Source organism: Balaenoptera physalus, assembly GCF_965194825.1.
Source record: "Balaenoptera physalus genome assembly, chromosome: 9".
Classification (NCBI taxonomy): Eukaryota; Metazoa; Chordata; class Mammalia; order Artiodactyla; family Balaenopteridae; genus Balaenoptera; species Balaenoptera physalus.
Genome location: NC_138888.1, coordinates 32,769,389 through 32,793,054, shown reverse-complemented (window position 1 = coordinate 32,793,054; position 23,666 = coordinate 32,769,389). Strand labels below are relative to the sequence as shown.

Here is a 23,666-nt window from a genome sequence, read left to right as displayed (position 1 = left end):
TGTGAGCTCCCCCGTTACAGGCTGTGTACCTCTCTGGAGTCATGAAAGTACATAGGAGGCCATTAGAGAATAAATCAGAAAACCATAGATAGACCTCAGGAGGCAGAGGTTTTGTCTTTCTCAGGATCACTTTCCCCAGCCTGGACTCTAGGTCCTGAGGGCATTCCCCAGTGTTAGACACTACAAATCTCAGCACATGGATGCAGATGGGGAGCTCAGCCAGGAGGTGGCACCTCTGTAGTTGACTCTAACCTGAAGAAGAATAAATTCTACCCTGTAAAATACTACCTGCTCTCATGTTGTTTCTTGAATTTATTGTCTATAACTCAGCATTTTCCGAAAAGGGGATTCCATGGACCTCGCTATACTGTGATAACAGAGCCACAAGGCTAAGTGACTGTGGGAAACTTGGGCTCAGACAGCACTTCACAGATTGCTGCACTGCTGCTGACATGCGCCATCCGTCTCCCTAAGACCCCGGGAGGTTACACATCTCCCTCACCGCAAAACTTTTATCACGGGACATGCAGAAATGGTCCAAAAGTTTTGAGGGGCAGACTTTGAGAAATGTGGCCCTAGCTTTTCATCTCATCCTGTTTACATGCCTTAGCCTGATCCACAGTGTGGTGCCAGCCCAGCATGGTGGCCGAGAGAGCCTGGCCTTTGGGTCCAACTCCCTCCCCACACAGCAAATCCTTCTCCATTACTTCAGAGGTATTGTTCTATGAAGAAAGCTAGTCATTTCTGGAGCCATGTAAATATAGGTATTATTATTATTAACAATGCAACATCTACTTTTATGTAGTGATCTTGACATCTTCTGATGGAGCTTTGAACACAGGTGGCTTACTATAAGAGATGCCATTGAAATAAAATGAAGGGAAAGGGGAAAAAAAAGCCACTGACTAATTTTTTGAGGTCACAGAGCGACTCTCATGAGTGCAAATAATTGTTAAACCAGATAATTAGAGTAGAAAGTTAAGATTTTATTGACTGCTGACTATGGGATAGGCACTGTGCTGAGGTATTACCTGGCTTATCTCATGTAATCCTCACCATTGCCCAATGAAGAAAAGTTCTGTTATTTGCCACATTTTACAGGTGGGGAAATTGAGGCTTCAAGGGATTAGTTGGTCTTATGTCACAGAACAGGTAATCGTTAATCTCTGGAAAGTGAATTGAAGGGAGGAAAGGAAGGCTGTGGTTTGTTTAGGAAAGGGAGAGGGATGGAAAGAGGAACTTGAGAGAGAGTGGCAGGTTTTGAGGATGATGCATGACTTGTTTGATTTGCGTCTGTCTGTGAAAGGATGACACGGGGCAGGGTGAGTGGGGATGGGGAGGCCCAAAACAGTTTTATACGCCACTTTAATAACGTGTTTAGCAGTGGGCAGAGGCCGTTTTGATGATATTACCGAAGATGACGCTTAAGACTTTTCTGAGAATGTCACAATGTGCCAGAGACAGCATTTGGTTAGTGATTGATGATTTCTACAAAGTACACCAAAAGCCAACTTCAGTTGATGGTATTAATGTGGGCATCCTAGCAACAAGGCATTGGATCCCCACAGTGGAGGCTGACTTTCCTTATTGCCGTCTTACTCTTCTGCATAGCGATCATTTTTGTTTCTTTCGTGGTCATGATTTTAGGGTTAACATTCCTGACTTACTCTTCACAAAAGATAACATTGCCCTCTTGAACCCAAAACTGATGAGTTTAGTCCGTTGACACCAGGCACTGAGATCTCAGCCCCGGCATCTCTCTGAATGACAGAATTTAAATCTGATTCTCAGTTGCTGCTTCTGAGGTCATGTCTACCCCCATTTTACAACTACTGCCAGCTCTTGGCCTTGTCATCTCTGTAACTTATTTTTGAAAAATGCACCTGTTAACTGTAAAGCTATAAAATGGAATTCTAAAAAAGCAACTTCATGTAAAATTATTAAAACCATTTAACTGGTCTTAGTGAACAGTAACGAGCCGTTCTTTTAAATACTGTAATATTTTGAAAACAATGGTTTGAGCAGGAATGGCCAGGCTACAGTTAGTACACTTTCTTTAGTAATCTTTAATTCTCACCTTATCTGCAGATCCAGACTTTTGGTTTATAGGCAAGGCCCACTCTCTTACTTTATGTTGGAACGTACTAGATTGGGTTGCTTATCTTTCAGGGGACTGTTCTGTCCATCACAGCCCCAGGCAGCCTCTTCACCTTGAACTTGCTGTAGAAGTGCAGCCCTGGGGGAGTCTCTGCTCCCACTCTAAGCCACCATTTTATCCTCTCCTGGAAGATGTGAGGGAAGGAATCCTATGAAAGGGAGGATTATGAAGGACTCTGTTTATCTCCAGTCAAAATAAGATACAGTAGATTCTTGACATTTGTGAGGGATACAGCCCAAGACCATCGCCAAGTCTCAACCTGAAAAAAATCATTGTAGCATGTAATTCCTCCCTTCAAATTACTAAAGTATAACTGAAAAATGTAAATGATCTCTCTAGACCTTAAATACTTATCTCGCTTGATGAGCAACTTTTGTGCTGTCGAGAGCACTTATTGAAACAAATTCACACATCTTTTCTACTTATTTCCTTTTGGAGCATTTGGTAGTTTTGTTCACACAGTGTGTCTGAGTCATCATTGCATTTGACATTTCAGCCTTTGATTTATCCGAAACTTCTATTTTGTGGCTGGGACCTATCACTTTCATAAACATTTCCGTATTCTCCTCGTTCTGTCATCAACACTAGAATCAACTAGCAGTTGCTTTTGTTTCATTTCTTAACAAGAAACAAAGTTTTTATCACTCTATTTACAGTGGTCATAGCACTCAGACAAAGCACTGTGACTCAGAGCGCACCTGGACCTTGGCCGGGACTCTCAGTTTATGGAGTGTTATTCAGAATCGTGGCTCTGCAAAATGGCAAATTACTAAATGTCATGGGAACTTCAGCTGTCACTCAGGAATGGCAGAAACCATAAGTAGTCTGTGAGTGCCAAGGTTCTACTGTATGTTTTTGATACCTCAGTTGTGGAGAAGTGAACCCTACCCTGTCTCTTTTCACCCATCTGTGAAGCTGATACATTTGCATATATAGTTAAATACCTACGAGTTAAATTACCCAAGAGCTTTGGGGAAGTTGATTTTCCTAGCACCTTCTAGTCTATAGCTTCATTTGTTGGCATCAGTAACAAGCTAAGTATTTTCGTAAGAAGACGTGCCTTTCAAAACATGGAGTATTTTAAATAAATATGAAACAGGATTTTAAAACATTTTTTTTTAATGTAACTTTTTTTCTTAGAAAAACCCCACACGTTTAAACATTCAACAGGTACTAAAGGGTACACTACACAGAGAGAAGGTTCCCTCCCTTGGTTGTCTTTCAGTCAGTCATTGCTCCTTCCTGGATGCAGCCAGTGTTACCAGCTTCTGACAAATCCTGACAAAGATAGGCTATGCATATATAAGCAATACACGTATTTATATATACCCCATTTGTTTTACACAAATGGTAGCACACAGTTTTTATACCTTGCATAAAATTAGTAGTATTAACAGTATCTTGGAGCTCTATCTATATCAGAATGTAAAGAGTTTCCTCATTGTTCTTTGTTTTTGTTTTTTGTTTTTTTATTTATGGCTGTGTTGGGTCTTCGTTGCTGCACGTGGGCTTTCTCTAATTGCGGCGAGCGGGGGTTACTCTTTGTTGTAGTGCACAGGCTTCTCATTGCGGTGGCTTCTCTTGTTGCGGAGCACGGGCTCTAGGCGCACGGGCTTCAGTAGTTGTGGCGCTCAGGCTCAGTAGTTGTGGCTCGCGGGCTCTAGAGCACAGGCTCAGTAGTTGTGGCGCACGGGCTTAGTTGCTCCGTGGCCTGTGGGATCTTCCCGAACCAGGGCTCGAACCCATGTCCCCTACATTGGCAGGCAGATTCTCAACCACTGCGCCACCAGGGAGGTCCCCCTCATTGTTTTTTAACCATTGTATATGGCTGTACCACAATTGTCCTTTACTGATGGACAGTCAGGTTGTTTCCAGTTTTCTAACATTACAAACAGTGCTATAGTCCATGAATCACCTTTTACGTTTTTTTATACATGTAAGTATCTATAGGATAAATTTCTAGAGGTAGAAGGGCTGAATTGGAGGATATGTTCTTGAAAATTGATCTCCATGGAGGTTGGTTCAATCAGTAGTGCCACCATCGGTATATGAGAGGGCTTGCATCTCCATATTCTTATAACATAGGATTTTTAAATGTAAGGTGTTAACTAATTTCATCACCACCTAATGTTTCTAGATTACTAGTGGTACATGTAGGCTAGGGCTTCCAGAGATTTCTTTGCATGAGAGATTGAGGAAGTGCATCCAGTCGATACATGATTCCCAGGGAGAGTCAAGTTGCACAGCTTTGGTTTAGAGACAAGGCGTGGTGCAGGAGAGAGAGAAGAGGTAATTCTGAGGACAGTGTTAAAATGTCATTTAGTCTGTCCTCCAGCCCTTTTGCTGAATTCTTAGGGCAAGGAAATTGTAATAAAAATGAGTAAAAGCTGAAGTGAACTGTTTCACAAAAGAGGGACTTTGGGAGTATAATACATTTGCATTGGTGCCAACAGTAATGGTCTTCACCTTCAGTAAAACTATCGGCTCCTTGATGAGGCATCCACAGTGGGCACTGGTGGGAGCGCATTGGGTGTCAGTACCCTTGATATTAGCCATTGTCAGCCGTCACATAGGTGAGTGGGAATCAGAAGCTGCATGGATGCATTTGCTGGATATCTGATCTCGAAAGCTGTCCCTTTTGACATCAGCAGTGGCTGGAGACCATTAGCATTTAGAAGAGGTTAGGAGAAAAGTGGTGCATCTTGGCTAATAACACAGAGAACCCATCATGGTACATATTTAAGATACTTCCTTAGGAAGTCTCAGCAGCATTAACAAGAGATTTGAGGTGTGATTTTCTGCAAATGAGAAATACTGTTTGTGACTTGTACTGTGAGTGACCATTATCTACCTGGTTTTTAGGCCCGTGGAATACAGGTTACACATGGGATGATGGACCAGTGCCAGGTGAAAATTAAAGAAAATATAAAGCATAGCATTTCTAAGTACTAAAAAAATAAAATAAAATTGCTTAACTCTTAGAAGCACAATTTGTTGAGGTGAAAGGACTTTGTATGTTTGTATACAAGTGCACACACTTACAGAAGATGAAAAAGGAGGACGATTTAGGGTGTCATAAAACTAGCTTCTGTTCAAATAATATTGGTTGCTGGTTGTTCTACCTGATTAGGAGATGGTGGGAAAGTGCCTAATCTATCGTAGCTGTTCAGACTTCATGTGATAGTGAAAGTAGCCAGTGGCTTCACAATTGGATAAAGGAAAGGACAATGTAGTGAATATTTTTATGCTATTATATTTTATACAAAATGTCCACAAGCCTTAGAATGAGACAACGGATGGAAACAATTTTTATAAATTTTAGATATGTGCTTGCAGGCAGAGTATACTATGTAACATTACCAGTGTTTTGTATAGCAAAAGCATATTCTAATTATTTCCTAAAATATGTAATAAACATTTACTGCAGCTTTTGTACAGTGATAGCTTTTAGATTACTCCTATTTTCTATTCCTCCTCCTAGTCACAGACAGCATTTTTGCTGTTGTAACTTTCATACATTTATGGTTTTTAGGTAGGAAAAGACCAGAAATCTATTTGTGTTGAATATGTGTCTCAATGACATTTTGTTAATAAGCATATATTTGATGGCACTTTACTAAAAAGGATACATGTTGTACTGATCTGCATAAATCGAGAACTTTGGACCTAGTAAACTGGTTTCTGGATTTGCTGTGTTCCAAGGAGTAAAATGGGGAAAAGTAGGCTTAGCCAGATTCTCAGAGGGGGTAAGACTTTGAGACAGCACAAGACAGTGGTTGAGAAAAAAGCCCAGGGTTGGAATCAGACTGACCTGGGTTAAAATCCTGGGTATGCCACCAAGTATGGTTTTGGGTGCGTTACTGAACTCTGCACTTTTTTCAGTGTCGACTAGAGGGATGATAGAACCCATCTTTCTGTGAGAAACAAATAAATGAAATACTTTGTGTAAGTTGTCTGATGTTTTGAATCCTTTTCTGGAAGAAGATGCGATTGAATGAATAAATGAAAAATTTTTCTTATTAAAGGATCACTCAGGTTTTACCTGGTTTATCCACCAGGGGGAAAATTATTTTATCACTCTACTATCTATCAGGAAAAGTCGCCACTCCTACCTTAGAAAGTCAGGTTTGTTGCTGATCTTTATGTATTTAGTGAGGTAGGAGTCATAGAGAACTTCAGTATGAGTGTTAATTTATTTCATATTTTTACTGTTTCTTAGATTAATTCTTCCTCAGGCCTTTACAACCTATTTCCTGTTTTGAGGATTAAGTCTTAATGATAAAGGAAGAAAGAATATTGAAGCATCTAGTAAACTCCAACAGAAGATAGCTGTAATTCAAAGAAACACAGGGCTTTGTTTTTTTTTTTCCTATTGACTATTTAAAATGTGGAATGTAGTGTAATAACCACCCTGGACCCTTCACTTGTCTTTATCTTCACAGTTCCAACATGTTGCCGGTCTTATTTCACCACTTTACCCCTTAATTAATTTGTAGCAATTTCCTCACCTTATATCCCTTCATTTCACAATTTCAGCTCGTGTCTCTAAAATACAAGGAAGACCTCCCCTCTTTAAAGTTTGTATCATCATCATCCCTCAAAGAAAAGCAATGGTATTTCTCTAATATCAAATAGTCAGTTGGTATTCATATTTCTCCTCCTGTCCAATCATCTTTTTTTTTTTTTTTTTTAAGATTTTTTGACGTGGACCATTTTTTTTTTAATTTTCTTTATTTTTATTTTTATTTTTGGCTGCGTTGGGTCTTCGTTGCTGCGCACGGGCTTTCTTTAGTTGTGGTGAGCGGGGGCTGCTCTTTGTTGCAGTGCGTGGGCTTCTCATTGCGGTGTCTTCTCTTGTTGCAGAGCACGGGCTCTAGACGTGCGGGCTTCAGTAGTTGTGGCGCGCAGGCTCAGTAGTTGTGGCTCGCGGGCTCTAGAGCGCAGGCTCAGTAGTTGTGGCACACGGGCTTAGTTGCTCTGCGGCATGTGGGATCTTCCTGGACCAGGGCTCGAACCCGTGTCCCCTGCATTGGCAGGCGGATTCTTAACCATTGCGCCACCAGGGAAGCCCGATGTGGACCATTTTTTAAAGTCTTTCTTGAATATGTTACAGTATTGCTTCTGTTTTATGATTTGGTTTTTTGGCCCCGAGGCATGTGGGATCTTAGCTCCCCAAGTAGGGATCAAACCCACACACCCTGCATTGGAAGGCGAAGTCTTAACCACTGGACTGCCAGGGAAGTCCCTAATAATCTTTTTTTTTTTTTAAATCATTTAAATCAGGGTCAAAACAAGACCTATGAAATGCAGTATTGCGATTGGTTAATATGTCTCTTAATCTAAATTTCAAATTTCCTCTTTCATTTGTTTATTAGTTACTCCTTACAATTTTTTGTGTGCAGAAAACAAGTTTTTTTTTTTTTTTTTTTTTTTTTAACATCATGTGTGTGGTTTTTTGTTTTATTTATTTATTTTTATTTTTGGCTGTGTTGGGTCTTCGTTTCTGTGCGAGGGCTTTCTCTAGTGCAGCAAGTGGGGGCCACTCTTCATCGCGGTGCGCGGGCCTCTCACTATCGTGGCCTCTCTTGTTGCGGAGCACAGGCTCCAGATGCACAGGCTCAGTAATTGTGGCTCACGGGCCTAGTTGCTCCGCGGCATGTGGGATCCTCCCAGACCAGGGCTCGTACCCGTGTCCCCTGCATTGGCAGGCAGATTCTCAACCACTGCGCCACCAGGGAAGCCCACAAAACAAGTTTTTAATCCTGTGTAGCAGTGGTTTTCAGACTTTTTGGTCTCAAGTCTCTTTTATGCTCCAAAAAATGAAAAACCCAAAGAGCTATTGTTTGTGTTATATGTATCAATATTTACTGCATTAGAAATTAAAGTATATTGGTTATTTATTTATGACTTTTAACATAGTAAACTGATTACCTTAGTATGTATAAGCACAATTTTTGTAAACTATAATCACAGTTTCCAAAATTTAAAAGAAAAGGTGAGAGAAGTAACACTGTTTTACATTTTTGCAAATCTCTTTTATGTCTGCTTAATAGAAGATAGCTGGATTCTCATACCTGCTTCTCATTCAGTCTGTTGCAATATTTTGTTTTGGTTGACACATATGAAGAAAATCTGCTTCACACTGGTATGGGGTTGGAAAAGGGAGGATTATTTTAAGTTTTTCATTTAATGATGGACACTCTTCTTTAATATTACACCAAAACTTGATATGTGGTAGTTTCTTAAAGGTTAGTTGCAGTGTGCAATTTGAAATCCTATCAGTGAGCTTTCTGTGCTCTGTCACATTAAAATCCATCGGTCTGTGTTGCACTTTGAATGGATTCTTTAGCCATGCATAATTTTGTAACTGTAAGCATTGGTCATTTGGAAAATATCACTTCACTGAGTTATGTAGATCTTCCAAATGTTGACATACTTCATTGTGAAATATTTTAAAAAATCATATTCATGAATATCACCACCCATCTCCTTAGAAAGGTCTATAGCTATTCGGAAGCTGTCAAGCTCATGGTGGTGGATACAGGTTTTCCAAAATGCTGAAATTGTATCATTAGTAACGAATGCTGTCAGTGTGACAAAATATTTTCCAAATATCCAAACTTGAATAAACATCGTTTTTTAAGTAAAAGTGGGATTCCATTAAAAAAAAAGCAGCTTGTTCAGCTTGCATCTCAAACAATTCACCAGTGCTTTCCCCTGAGACGGCCTTGGTATTTTGGCATGCCTGAGCACTTTGTGCATACTTCTGTTTCATCACACAGAATATTAAAAAGATATATATTCAAATATCGACTTAATAAAATTTATTATTTTACTTCATCAAAGGTGGTTTTTAGTGAATCTGACATTTGTTTACTGTGAGTGCATGCTGCTGAAGAATAAAATGACTGCTACTGCAGCTGGGTGCCACAGCTTCAGCAGTTTTATCCACTATTGCTTTGCACCCTCAGTGTAAATATCAACATAGTGAAGAAGGCAAATAACGTGTTAATATTTTTATGAAAGTAATTTTGACTTCTTGGACCTTTTGGAAAGGTCTCAGGGTTCCGAGTACAATCCATGTTTTGCTTCTTATGTCTTTATGGTGTGATTTCACATGTTCCTTAGTCTCTGGTATTCCCTGTAAATAGACTTGATCACAACAGATTTGATTTAGTTTTTTCCTGGCAAGAATACTTCATAGATGGTGTTGGGTTGGTAGGTATTCTTAGAAGGCATTCATGGTCGTTGCTAGAGTCATTATTTTAATGGTTGCAAATGGCTGTGTTTCAGTTCTATCATTCCTTCTTTATTTATTAGCAAGAATTTTTTTCTGAAAGGAAACTTCTTCTCACCAATGATTTGGTTACCCTGAGATACAGTTCTTATCGATCTCATGCAATATGGGCAGGATAAGTCCTTGTTTCTTTTTCCAAATAATAAGTTGGTTGGTTCCCTTGTATAATCAAAAGGTGATCAATGAGGTGTTCTTGGTTGGTTTGTTTGTTTTGAATATCATTGTGAACTCATAATGATTTAAACTTATTTGATGTGTTTCAATTCACTGCAGCTAATATCCTTACTTTGGCCAACAGAAGCCTCTTCAAGTTTGCTTCTGAGTCCTTTTGGTATGACCTCTGCTGTCTTTGATAGCTTCCTTGCTTTTTTATTTGACAAGATGTTCCAGGCTCATCTTGCACATTTCCTGCCACCTCTGGGAAGGCCTGGGAGAAATGGTATTTAGAGACCACAATCTGAACACTAGGCTGTTAACTACTATTGATTGGTGGTTGTTTCTAGAGTTTGTCAGTGGGCAAAGCTAGAAAATATGCATATTTTTTAAACATAAAATGCATCATGAAATTATACAGATACTTCCATTTAGATTTAGGACCCATTGATCTTTGATCACTTGTCAGTGACACCAACATAATTACTTATTTGTTTCACCCCATACCACACAGACAGCAGTTTCAGAATAACAATGTCAATACTACCGCCAATGGATATATGATTACGAAAAAGTTTGTTTTGAAAATGAAAATTAAGAGCATTATCACAGTGTAGCTAGCCAAATTGGTTATCTTAACATAGCCTAATTGTGTTTGCTGTACATTTTGAGACTGTTTTCCTATTTCTCAGAACATCAACTTGGCAGATATTTCAACTGAGTTAAATAAATCAATTTCATGAAAGAATCAATCATACTGTATATTCATTGTATTGATAGAACAGACTTAACTGTCAAATTTAGTGTAGATGGCATTCAATAATGGACTGAATTTTCTTGTTCTTTTCTTTTTTTTTAAATCTAAATGGCCTCTTTTTCAACATTTTATACTGGATACTATCCTTTATCCACATCTACTCTCTTCCGAATGTCTTGGGGTAGGGGGAACTCCTTAGAGGGTGAAGAATTCTATCCATATGTCATCATGATTTTTTGTTCTAAGTGAATATGCTATGAAACAATGAATCCCTCTTCTAACAATAGCAAAAATTCACCATGGCACTTTTTGTTTAACCTAGAACTTTTATTCATATATTTTCTCTTGTAATTTACCATGGATTAATTATGGTATTTTTCACTTGGAAAAATATTTTTTTTCACTAGGAAAAATATTAATTATGGTATTTTTCACTAGGAAAAATATTTTTGAAGCAATTATTTCTAAATCTCTGGATATGGGATATTATGATCAAGAAAATTATGTAATTAAGGGAAACTGAAGCAATGACCACTAAAATAAAAACTGATTTGTATGTAGAATATTTAGTGATATGCCCTTTTTTCCTTTTCCAGGTTAAAAAAAAAATCATGACTGAATCTGCCTCTAGCACAAGTGGTCAAGAATTTGATGTATTCAGTGTTATGGATTGGAAGGATGGAGTAGGTACATTACCAGGAAGTGATTTAAAGGTAAGCTGTCTTTATTACATAAAATTGTGTGTGTGTGTGTGTGTGTGTTTATTATTAAAATGAATTTGAGCACATATGTGAAATAAGGTTTAAAAGCATTAAGCATAGTGGCTGTAGTTTTATATGATGCTTGGTCCTCAGCATCTCAAGATGACAAACTGCTGATGGTTTGGCAGAAGGCTTTGTCACTTGGGGTAGGGGACTTAGAAGTATTTCTGCAATCTGTACGCATTTTGTAGAAATTAATGTATAGCTTCAAGGAAGATGGTTTCAGGTTTTAGTCTATCAGGATGGCCAATAAATGTAAAAGTGGTAGACTTAGAAGGTCTAGCTTTGTATATTTTTTGTAGTCATGGGCTTTGTAACTTGAAGTGAAAAACCACACTCCCTGTGTCCTAGTTCTCTTATTTTAAAACTGGATAATGTTAAAATATTGAATAAACAGGACCGTTCACCTCCCTTAAATTATTTATACTGTAAACTGTAAATATGGATTTTTGTGTAATCACTTGTTCAGAAGCTGCTCCTTCCTGTAAATGAGACTGCTTTTGTATAGCTGAGAACTCTCCTCAGAGAGCACTGCTTCAGTCTGCTCCTCTTCTAGGTGCGCACCCTGCCCCTTTTCCCCAGCCCCCCAGAGCCACTCCAGGACCACATCTGCTGCAGCCTGGGACAGGGTTGTGCAAGCACCCACCTGGGAAGCCGGCCCCCCCACCTCTCATTTCTAATTTGCTTTTGCTCTGATCCTATCTCTGGGACCTTGAACCTGTCTGGGGCCCTTTAGACTTTGTGTTTGTACTTAGTCACTCAGGTGTTTGAACATCCGACCTCCCTAACTGGCCGTCTCTTGGCTTGCCTTGCTAGTGCTTGGCATTCTGGCCTGTCTTGAATAGAGATTCCTGCCCCCTAATACCGACTTCTTGGAATCCAATCCCTTTTAGTGGCCACTTGACAAGTATCTGAGCCAAAACTGTTCTAGCCCATCCTCAGTGGTGAGATTTGGACAGTCCACCTCTTGTTGGAAAAATACTTAGATTTTAGTTGGTTTAGGTTTAATTAAGTGCAGTGTGCCAACATATCTATCTGAGTTTAGTTTAACAAAAATATTGCAGTGAGGTTTAGTGAAATATGGAAAGGAGATTTGGTTTTTAGTTTTAGTTCTATGTGACCTTGAACAAGTCAGTTAATCTCTTTGGGGCCAATTTCCTCTTTGGTAAAATAAGGAATTAAATGAGTGCCAAGGGTTTTATCTTCTCTAACATTCTCCAAATGTTCATCTGGATTAGATATGATGGAAATAGACTGCTGAAATTTTTGAGAAAGAAAAACTGTTCAAGATTCTGATAGTGTCAGCCACATAATTAGCTAAATGAGCTTTGTTATTTAAATTCTAAGTTTCACAATTTTTATCTGTAAAATGGGGTTATAGGATCTATGTCATAAGCTGGTTATAAGGACTGAAAAAAGTAATATATGTAAAACACTTAACAAATTGTATCTTTTCTTGCTTTATGGTATATTATGTAAACTGCCTTTTTTTTAATTGCTTCAGCGTCTTATTTTTCTTGTACATTTTTATTCCTTCTGAATGGCTTATTTTTTTTCCATGTAGGTGGATGGTGAAATTTATAATTTTTGTTCAGCTAGATTTTGACAATAGAGTGAAGTCTCCATCCCTAAGAAATTTAGATTGCCTAAAGGTTTTCTAAACAATGGATTTTAGGAATTAACCTATTACTTTTATAAAGGTAATCAGATAATTAAGCCACTTAGTGGGTATTATAATGTGGGTTATTTGATTTGATTTTTAGACTCATCTAATTACTTGGGTAATTGCCATGTATCCAATTCACTTTATCTGCTGTTGACAGATACCCTATTTAAAAAAATAATTAAAAAAATTTTTCTACTTTATAACCCTTTTTATCTGAGGAGATTCAAAGACTAGCCAGTTGATTATATTGCTTAGGATTTCTGATTCATTTGCTCCTCATATTAAAATTTGAGTTGCCTAAGAGATCTGATTAAGCAATTGATTTTTCATAATTAAGTTATTGGAAAGAACTTTGAATAAATCATGCAATTTACTCTCCCGCATCATGCTCTGCCTATTTGACACTGAAAGCTTCCTCTTTTTTTAATGGGCGAAGGCATGTGGCTTTCTTAATGTGCAATCCCTAAGACAGCCAGCTGAAGTTAATTCAGCTAATACATAGAAGTCGGTTTCTTATCATGGGAACAGGTTTTAATATGCTTCAGTTTATTGCCATCTTGAAAGAACTTTTCTCTGTAAAAACCTCATGACTGCTGGCCAGTCAAGTGATACCGCTCTTCTGCTTAAAATCCTTTAGCAGTTTCCTGTATCCTTCGTGATAAAGTTCAAACCCCTTAAGTTTACCACAAGAGTTTTTTGGTGGTCTAGCTCCTACTTTCCTCTCCAGCTGCATCTCATTTCACTCTGTGCCACCCTGTTTCCAGCCCAGCCAACTAGTTCACACCTTGGTCCCTTTTTACCGGTCCCTGTTGCTGGCATCCCCATTCCCCCCTTCACACTGGGCTAACCAACCCTTATATAAGACAGAGCGCAAAAGCTCCTTATTTGGGTGCAGTAGCAGAAAGAATAGAGAACTTATTCTCTGGTGAGCACTTGACCTACATCTTTTAATTCTCTTATTTAACCCATTTGAGGGAGTTTCTGTCACTGTTGTCAGTTTACAGATGGGGAAACAGAGGCCCGGAGTGCTTAAGTCACTTGCTCAAGCAAGGTCAGACAGTTCGTTATTGGCAGAACTGGGTCTTAAAACCAGGCTTTTCTGATTTTAAAATTGATTCTCTTACCACTGCCATTCTACTAACAAGAGAAATGTTTTCATATCAAAAGAGATGAAAGGGAAATGTTACAGCAATTTAGAGGAGGTATTATGTTAGCTGGAGGGATCAGGAAGTCTTTGGAAGCAGATGTCATGTGAGGTTTAGGTGCCTGAAAATAGGTGGGAAACTGTGTGAAGACTTTTGGGGGCAGGGATGGGAGGAGGGAGAGAAAGGGGCATACAGAAGAGGGGCTAGCATCAGAAAGTGTAGTGTTAGGGAAGAACAACAAGTGTCCACTGGCCCTCTTGAAAATATTGTAGTCATTAACAAGACATTTTTACTTAAACAAGCTTTGTAAACTTTACCGTTGCCTAATTTGTTCCTTTAAGATGCAAACCTGTGTTTGTAGATTAATAGCTCAGGGCCAGCTGTAAGAACAGGCAGGCGACTAAGTGGTAAGGCTTGTGGAAAGATGCATGGTAGGGCTTGCTGTCCCTAAGCGATTCTCTGCCTAAACTTCTTACGATTTCTGAAATTTATCTGCAGAGAATTATTCCTCTGGGTCATAAGGATTTAGTCTTCCGGAGTCCCTCAGTAAAATGTCAGTACCCTCCTGAGGGTGATAGCATCTTATCTCAAAAGAATAGTTGCCACTTAACCAAGAGCAAGACCCAGCAGCAGCGATGCAGAAACCCAACTGGAAAATTCACTGCGCTCTTATTGCCGGGTTTTGCCTTGTCTTGATTGACGTTCAGAACAGTTTAGTTACTAAATATCTTTGTCCTTAAAACAGATTGCTAAGTAGAACTCCCGTTTCAACACTGAAAGTAATGAAAACAGTAATCTCAGCAGTGTCTTTCAATGATCTATTATTAAAGACAGGCACAAATAGGCTAAAGATCCTTTGCCTCTATAAGCAAAAATAAAGAGAATGAATCAAATAAAAGGTAGCTTAAGCCAAGACAAACAAACAAAACCTTTTCAACCCCTTATATATTTCAGGCGTAATTGTTTTCTGATTGACCTAGATGTATCCACTAACAGAAGTTACAGTGTCTGCTGATATGCTTGATTTGCTTAATAAAGCCCTTTTGTAAAGTTTATAATTTTGACATTCTTGATTGTAGAATGGAGTCAGTTGCTAATTTTTTATAGTGCTTTTTAGATGTCTAGCTTAAAGGAACTAACAACTTTAAAAAAAAAGTGATTATATCAAGTTTCTGTAGTTGCAGCACCATTCATAAAAGCATTACCAATTTCGGAATTTGAGTATTTTATTGGGGAAAAAAATGTTAGGAAATGTGTCGGTCTTTCTGGAATTTCATCAGTGGAACTCAGTAATGTTAGCAGCACCTAACTAACAGACTATGCTGTCCAACATTTTTTACGGTAGTAACATTGTGGAAGACAAAAAAATTGAGAAGTCAAAAAATTGATCCCTGTGTCTTTTTGCGTATGATAGGATACTTTAAAAATACTTTGAGGTTAATTTTTTATTATAAGTTACAGGTGTACACTATAGTGATTCACAGTTTCCAAAGGTTATACTCCATTTATAGTTATTATAAAATATTGGTTATATTCCCCATGTTGTACAATATATCCTTGTAGCTTATTTTATACCTAATAGTTTGTACCTCTTAATGCCCTACCCCATGTTGCCCCCCAACCCCACCCCCCCGGTAGCCACTAGTTTGTTCTCTATATCTGTGAGTGTGGTTCTTTTTGTTATATTCACTAGTTTGTTGTATCAATATTTTTTAGATTCCATATATGAGTGATACCATATAGTATTTGTCTTTCTCTGTCTGACTTGTTTCACTTAGTATAATGCCCTCCAAGTCCATCCATGTTGCTGCAAATGGCAAAATTTCATTCTTTTTTTATGGCTGAATAGTATTCCATTGTGTGTGTGTGTGTGTGTGTGTGTGTGTGTGTGTGTGTGTGTGTTTTATATATATATAATATATAGTATGTGATATATATATCTCTCTCACATCTTCTTTATCCATTCATCTGTTGATGGACACTAGATTGCTCACATATCTTGGCAATTGTAAATAATGCTGCTATGATCATTGGGTTGCATGTATCTTTTCAAATTAGTGTTTTTGGGTTTTTGGATATATTCCCAGGAGTGGAATTGTTGGGTCATATGGTAGTTCTATTTTTAGTTTTTCAAGAAACCTCCACACTGTTCTCCACAGTGGGTGCGCCAATTTACATTCCCACCAACAGTGTAGGAGGGTTCCCTTTTCTCCACATCTTCGCCAACATTTGTTATTTATATCCTTTTTGATGATGGCCATTCTGACAGGTGTGAGGTGATATCTCATTGGGGTTTTGATTTGCATTTCCCTGATGATTAGTGATGTTGAGCATCTTTTCATGTGTCTATTGGCCATTTGTATGTCTTTTTTGGAAAAATGTCTATTCAGTTCTTCTGCCCATTTTTTAATTGGGCTGCTTGTTTTTTGGTGTTGAGTTGTATGAGCTGTTTATATACGTTGGATATTAACCCCTCATTGGTCATATCATTTGCAAATATTTCCTCCCATTCAGTAGGTTATCTTTTCCTTTTGTCGATGATTACCTTTGTTGTGCAAAAGCTTTTACGTTTAAATAGGTCCCCCCTTTTTTGGCCTTTATTTCCTTTGTTTCAGGAGATAGACCCCCCCAAAATATTGCTATAATTTATGTCAAAGAATGTTCTATGTTTTCCTCTTGAAGTTTTATGGTATCCGGTCTTACATTTAGGTCTTTAATCCATTTTGAGTTTATTTTTGTATATAGTGTTAGAGAATGTTCTAATTTTTGAAATAAAGTAACTTCGGTTAGAGTAGATTTTTAAATTTTTTTCAGGGTTATAGGATGCCTTTGAGAATATGATAAAACTTATAAACTCTATCCCCAGATAAATATATATGTGCCCTTAACCATAATTTTGCATATATTTCCTGGGATTTATCAACCCCTTAAGTCCGTCCATGGGTCCCTGGCTTACGGGAGTTAACCGTTTTCCTAAGTGCACTGCATCTTTACTTTGTGCTTAGACTGTAGGTCAGTTACTGGAAAAAGATAACTGGAATTAAGTGTTGTGATGTGGGAATATTACCTTTTAACTTTGAAAGTATTTGAACCTAAAACTCCCAGGTGTCATAGGTCTGAATTTTGATTTGAAGATTCCACTCAGCTGTGTTCTCTTTCTCAGTGTTTGAAATGCCAAGGTGTAGTTTAGCAGCAATTTGGAAATTTAAGCCACAGGAGACTTTCTGTGTAATGTAAATGTTTTGTGCTATTTCCCACATTTTGTATTTGTCAAAAAAGTTTAAATTAACATCAACATATAATAAAAGTAAACTTACTTACCTGGGCTGATGCCAGTTTTTAAACATTTTTCATTCAGAATTGATTTTCTGCCATAGTTTTTAACATCATTAATTAATAATCATGATGGCTTGGCTTTTCTACTCTTGCCCAGTAGATGGTACTGTCAGCTTTATTTTGAAATATTCTGGTTTCAGAGTTGGTCATTTAAAAATTTATTTTTTTCCAAAAAGTAAACTTATTTTTAGCTCTTTCCCTTCCAATTGACTTTTTACCACCTCCTGAACTGACATTTTTAGGTGAACCCACTAGGTTTAGGATATACATGTTACCTGGGAACTTGTATCTGGAATATGAAATAGGGAGAAAACATTTTCACCTTCCGTAACTATGTCACTTGTTCAGTCTAGAAAGCTTTTAATAATTGTAGACTATGTGCAGAAAATTGTTTAAGGTGCTACTTTCACCTGGTGGAAAGAATAATTAGTTGTAAATTTTGCTTATGATGTTTCTGACTTGTAGTCTGAATCTAGTTTGGTAAAATACATCTTTCTGTTGACATGTTGACCAAATAGATTTTTAGATTGGGAAATGGAAGGCCTCATTTAAATACTGCATATTTGCATGCTCATCTGTATTTCTGTGAGAGATCTAAAAACTTTAAGCCGAAAGGTTTATAAGCCTTTTGAATTTTGAGCTTTCTAGCTCTTCATCCCCTGTCAAGCTTAGTGGATCCCTAATGTCATTCTGTTTTATGGAAAAACAGAAGGAATACAGAATAACTTTGACCTTCATGAATGAGACAGTAAACCTAGCTGTTTCAAAGAGGATGGGGCCCCTGCACACAGGTAGTGGTTAAAAGTCTTCAACACATAAACTGTATGTCCAGGAGATTGCAGAAGAATACTTGGTTTGAGGCTCGCCGTGAGGTGAGAGGAAATTTTCAATATTTGGGGTGAAAAACGCCCATGAAATCAAGATGCCCTTACTTTTTAGTGATAAAATTGGCCTGAAGCTAGTAAGCTTGTTCACATCTCATAGATGTTACCAGTGGTTTAGATTAGGAGGACTAGAAGTGAATGAATATAACAGAGAATTCTAAAGAGCAGTGAAAGAAAGAGGAGGTGTAGGGCCGGGGGTGCCATGACTCGTGCTCAGCCTTCCTTCCTCATATCTTGGAATATGGGGAGAGGGACATGTGAGTCACAATTTCTAGAATGATGATATTCCTTCTCTTTGAACTAGGTGAACTTGGGTGAGACACGTTGATTCCTGGGAAAACAGTAATTCTCCTTTCACTAACTTTGATCATCAAATAAGCAGTAATATGAAATAAGAAAAACAGTCTTAGCAAAAAAAAAAAAAAAAATAGTGTTTGAAATTATAAGTCGTATAAGTGAGGTGGCAACTCCATAGGACACTGCAGGGGTGGTTGTTTGTATCCTTAAGAAGTTCTTTGTTGCATTGTTCTATTCCCCTTTCCTGAAATTCCAAAATTGGTAAATGCAAAGGGCTTAATAGTGGTAGCGGGCTTTTCTGGATATAATTGTTGAAATTAACTTTATAAAAACGTACTTGATTTGCTTAAAGACTACATGTGCCAGCCATGAAATGATGATGTTTCTGAGCACTTTTGTAAATTTTGCCTCTTTCTACTGTTGTCGCTAGTTCCGTGTAAATGAGTTTGGCGCCTTGGAAGTTATTACAGATGAGAGTGAGATGGAAAATGTTAAAAAAGCAACAGCTACCACAACTTGGATGGTACCAACTGCTCAAGAAGGTAAGAACAGGTCATCTGCATTGTCCTTTCTTTTTTTTTTTTGAAGAGTTTTAATGTAAGAATATCTAAGGTTTTATAATAGTCTGGAACTTTGAAAATCCTGGGTGATCTTTGTGTCACATATTCTTAGGTAAATTTCTATGACGAAACTAATATGGAACCAGCTTTTATATTTTAAAATAACTATAAAGTGTCTTCTTTCTTTATGCCAGATCTGTCATAGCACAAGGTTAATTGGAAATTATCAAGTAAATCCATGTTGTAATAGCCTACCCAGGTGATTTAGCCAAAAGCCTGCCACTTTTTTCTCATCTACTCCGATGGTTGTAACTAACACCTATATGCTGATGACTCCTAAATCTATATCTCCAGCCCCGACCTCTCCCCCGAGCTCCAGGCCCGTATTTCCACCTGCCTACTGGACATCTCCACCTGGATGTCCCACAGGTACCTCAAACTCCACATGTCTGAAATGCGATTCATTTTCTATTTCTTTCTCCCCTCCCCCCAACCTGCTTTTTCTTCTGTAGCCCGTAATATCAATTGATGGTAGCACCATCCACCCAGTGGACAAGCAAGAAATCTAGGAGTCATCCTGAATTTGTTCTCTCCCAGCCCCATAGCCTGTTACTTAATCCTCCTGGTTTTTATTTGCTAAATATCTCTCAGATCTGGCCTTTTCTACCTATTATCACTGCCACTGCCTTAGTTTAGGGCCTAATCACCTCTCACCTGAATTACTGCAGACGGGCTCCTAAAGAATCACTCTGCTTCTGATTTCCCCCAATTTATCCCACACACCGAAGTCAGAGGAACTTGTGTAGATTGCTTATCTGACACTTCACCGACTTCTTATTGTCTCTTTAGCAAAACAGACAAAGATCTGGGTGACCCGCACCCACCTGCTTGCTTTGTGTCTTTGCTCTCTGTTCTGTTCTTTGTATGCTGTGTTCTGGCAGGGCCAGCAGCACTGAATTACATAAAATTCTCCCAACATATCATGCGGTTTCATGCTTTCTTGCCTTTTTTGCTCATGCTGTTTCTTCTGGCTGGGATGCCGTTTCTCTCTTTGTCCAGTTGGTAAATTCCTCTTTGGCCTTCAAAACCCTGTTGAGGCTTTATATCAGAACATCTTTCCTTGACCTCCCCCCGGGCCGGATGAGTCACTTCTTCCTCTGTACTACTCCTGGAACTTGTTCATGCTTCAATTATTGCATGTATCACATTTTATTATAAATATTGGTTTTCTTGTCTGTCTTCTCTTCTAGACTGTGAGCTCTCTTGGGCAAGGTCTGTAGTGTCATTATCAGTGTCTAGCGTGAATTGGTGCCTAATAAATGTTTGCTGAATGAATGATTAGCCTAACGATTCAAGCAAAAGGAAATGTGAGCTCCTAGACAATACGGATAATTATGATTTAGGAGATCTGCTACATTAAAAGTAAAATAGAAAGATGTTGATTCAGCCCATTAAGTAAAAGAGTCACTCATCAAAAACACAGTATAACATAGATAACCCTTTTAAAATTTTGTCAAAAAGATGCAGCTGTATAGGAGTCAGTGGATGGTTGGTTTCATCTTCTGAATTTAGTGACTAATGAAATTTTCTTCATTTTACTTTGAACTCTGTAGAAAAGACCTTGGACAAGCCTTTGTTTACCTTTTCTGAAGAATTTTTTTGTGTGTTATGTAAATAATTTGAGTGATTCCTGTCAAGCCCATCCTCTTCTCCCTCCCAAGCGCTATGTAGTTTGATCATTCATTCATTCATTCATTCAACAAACATTATTCTTTTATTGTGTTGCTAACAAAATTATTAGAAGAAAAAGTCTAAATGTGTTTTGCAATGATTTCTGTCATGGTTTTAAATTTTTTTCCTTCTTTTCGTCTTCTAGTCTTTTCCGAGAAGACTGGGATGCCTTTCAGGTTGAAGGATCCAGTGAAAGTAGAAGGGCTTCAATTCTGTGAGAACTGTTGTCAGTATGGCAACGTAGATGAGTGTCTTTCTGGAGGAAACTATTGCAGCCAGAATTGTGCTCGGCATATCAAAGACAAGTAGGTTTTTGCCCCCATTCCATCTATAAAATGAGTTTTAGAGTCCAAGGGCCTGGTGCTTGGGAATACAGAGGTTTTGTGCTCTCTGATGTCTGTCATCCAAAAATATCTTTTCTCCCCCAGAGACTTTCCCTTTGGAGACACTTGGACCCTGATCCCACTACTGGGCTGGTGTCTTTGGTCATGTCTGAACTGAGTTGTGCTGTTCACGTCCTAGCTGCAATACAACCTCTGCCTCTTTCTTTAGCCTTTTGTTTACATTAATTTGATTGCTCCCCAACCAAGAGTATTTAGATTTCTTTGGGCTACATACACATTTTAATGACACTCATGTTTGTGGAAACACACTTTTGTTTATATTTTGGGAGGTCTTAGGTAATTCAGCTAAAACTCCACAAATGGACTGAAGCTTCCCCTGACTGAGAATCCGCTGAATGGCCATAGTGAGTAGTGTGGTGGTTGTGTTACTGCTGATCTCAGGATGGACTGAGGATTCCGAGTCAGGGCCGTCAGCTGGGACTGACGGTGGTGTGACTGCCATTGGGAACTGTCTGACGAGGTCAGCTGATCACCAGCAAGGTGTATTTCCTGCACATACTTGTATACTACAAATGAATGACTTGGCATTTATGTTTGAGTGGAGTTTCCCATGTGTTTTAATCAGAACAGGCTGGAGAATTGTCTGTTTTTGTTAGCCACCTGATGTTTTACAAAGTTACACTTGGCCTTTTTCAGTTGGACTTGGCATTCTTAATAATTGCTAGATCCTTGCTTTAAAATTGCCCCTGAAGGCTAGACTATCTCTAAATAATCGATTCTTTTATTAGTCTGGATGGCAGCTGTGGAAGACAAATAATTTTAAACTTGTTAGAACCTGTTACACCTGTAGTGCTGGTGCCCTTTTAAAATTATATCATTAATTACATAATTATAATAATTATATAAATTAATACGTAAGCTAATTTCCACTGTCTATCTTGACAGTGTTATATATGATGGTGGTTTGAAGTGTCTCTTATCTATGATATGTACACCATTCTCCCGGTGGTTAAATATTTTTTTTAATGATTTTTATATTGCTAATCAACATGCAGATATTTGATGGGTATTGTCTCCTGCCACTCTTTTGGGTTTATAAATTCAGCAGAGATCAGAAGGAAGAAAGGGACGTGGGAGAAGACAATGAAGAGGAAGATCCTAAGTGCAGTCGGAAGAAAAAGCCAAAGTTATCTCTGAAAGCCGACTCCAAGGAGGAGGAAGAGCGAGACGACGAGCTGGTTAGTACCCACAGGGATGCTCCTTCGCGGGTAGCACCGTGGTCCAAGGCACTGGCTCTGGAGCCAGTTACCTGAGTTCAGATGTTGGTTCCGTGACCTTGTTTTACCATCAGGAGGTTACCCACCTGCCCTCTCTGTGTCACTGTCCTCATCTCAAGATGGGAGTTATGAATAGTAGTACCCCTTCCTCAGGGTGAAGAAGTAGGATGTTCTGGAATTTATCACTGCAGTGAGAGAGGCAATAGGAGAACCTTCAGTTTCGCAAACGAATTTTAGATTCCTCTTGACAGCAAAATGCCAATCCCATTTTGGTAAATTGCAGACAGATCTCATAAAACTGTGTGAGTAGGTATAAAATGGCAGATAAATGTCAGGTATATTTAGCTAAAACTAATTCAAAATATGCTAATTAAAACATAAACATCCCCTCTCTAAAATATTTACTAGTAACTCTATATGAAAAGAGAACTTTTGAGGTCTCAAAGCATTTTCCTTAAGATCAATATTGAGCAACGATTATTGGCTAGTCACTGTTTTAGGAGTTGGGAATGCAGGGATGAATAAGACAGCAGGAAGACAGGGTTTCTTTTCTTAGGGACATTACATTCTTGTTAAGGGGACATAAAATTAACAAAATAAACAGGGGAAATATCAGCCTATGATGAGCGCTATGCTGAGAATTACAATAGGGCATTAAGGTGATCTGACTGCTTTAAGTTGGGTTATCAGGGAGGCCTCCTAGGGAGGGTGGCTTGGACAGTGTGATCTGAATAATAAGAAGGAGCCTGATGTAAAGTTGGGAGTGAGGAGCCCCGTGGGGCAGTGGAATTGCTAAGGAAAAGACCATAAGGTAAGAATGTGTGTAGCATGTTTTGTTTAAGGAAATAAAGAAGACAAGGTAGTTGAGCCTTGAGGGCTAGGGGAGAATGGAGTAAGATGAGGCTGAAGAGTTCTTTGTGGTCCAGGGCTTTATGGTAAACCAGAGTAATGGGTTTTCACTTTATTCTGAGTAAGATAGGAAGTCATTGGAAAGTTGAAGGCAGGGGAGTACTTTGATATGATTAATGTTTTAAAATGATCACTCTGCTTTGACATGTGAGAGCAAGAGTAGAATCAGGGAAACCAGTTAGGAGTTTATTGCAGTGACTAAATAAGAGGGCTGTTTAAGATAGAAGTCGGTGGATTTGAGATAGATGCTAAAGGTAGGGTTGTCAGGGTGTGTGAGGGAAAGAGAAGAATCAGAGATAACTCTTAGCTTTTTGGCTTGAACTATTGACTGGATAATCATGCCATTACTTGAGAATGGGAAGGCCAGAGTGGAGTATAGAATCTAGAGTCC

At 38.5% G+C, this 23,666-nt stretch overlaps 1 protein-coding gene across 9 annotated transcripts in view; it reads left to right on the top strand.

Annotated features, from left to right (window-relative positions):
- Positions 1-23,666, top strand: part of L3MBTL3 (L3MBTL histone methyl-lysine binding protein 3) — a 125,073-nt gene that overhangs the window by 16,681 nt on the left and 84,726 nt on the right. For 6 of the 9 annotated variants that reach the window (XM_082474574.1, XM_082474579.1, XM_082474581.1 and 3 more), the window contains 5 exons: positions 10,962-11,078; positions 18,885-18,996; positions 19,369-19,443; positions 20,891-21,050; positions 22,195-22,327. In XM_082474574.1, coding sequence (XP_082330700.1) covers positions 10,962-11,078; positions 18,885-18,996; positions 19,369-19,443; positions 20,891-21,050; positions 22,195-22,327 — 597 coding nt within the window. Of the gene's footprint in view, positions 1-10,961; positions 11,079-18,884; positions 18,997-19,368; positions 19,444-20,890; positions 21,051-22,194; positions 22,328-23,666 lie in introns of those variants that run through there. The other 3 variants (XM_082474575.1, XM_082474577.1, XM_082474576.1) reach the window with 3 other exon arrangements.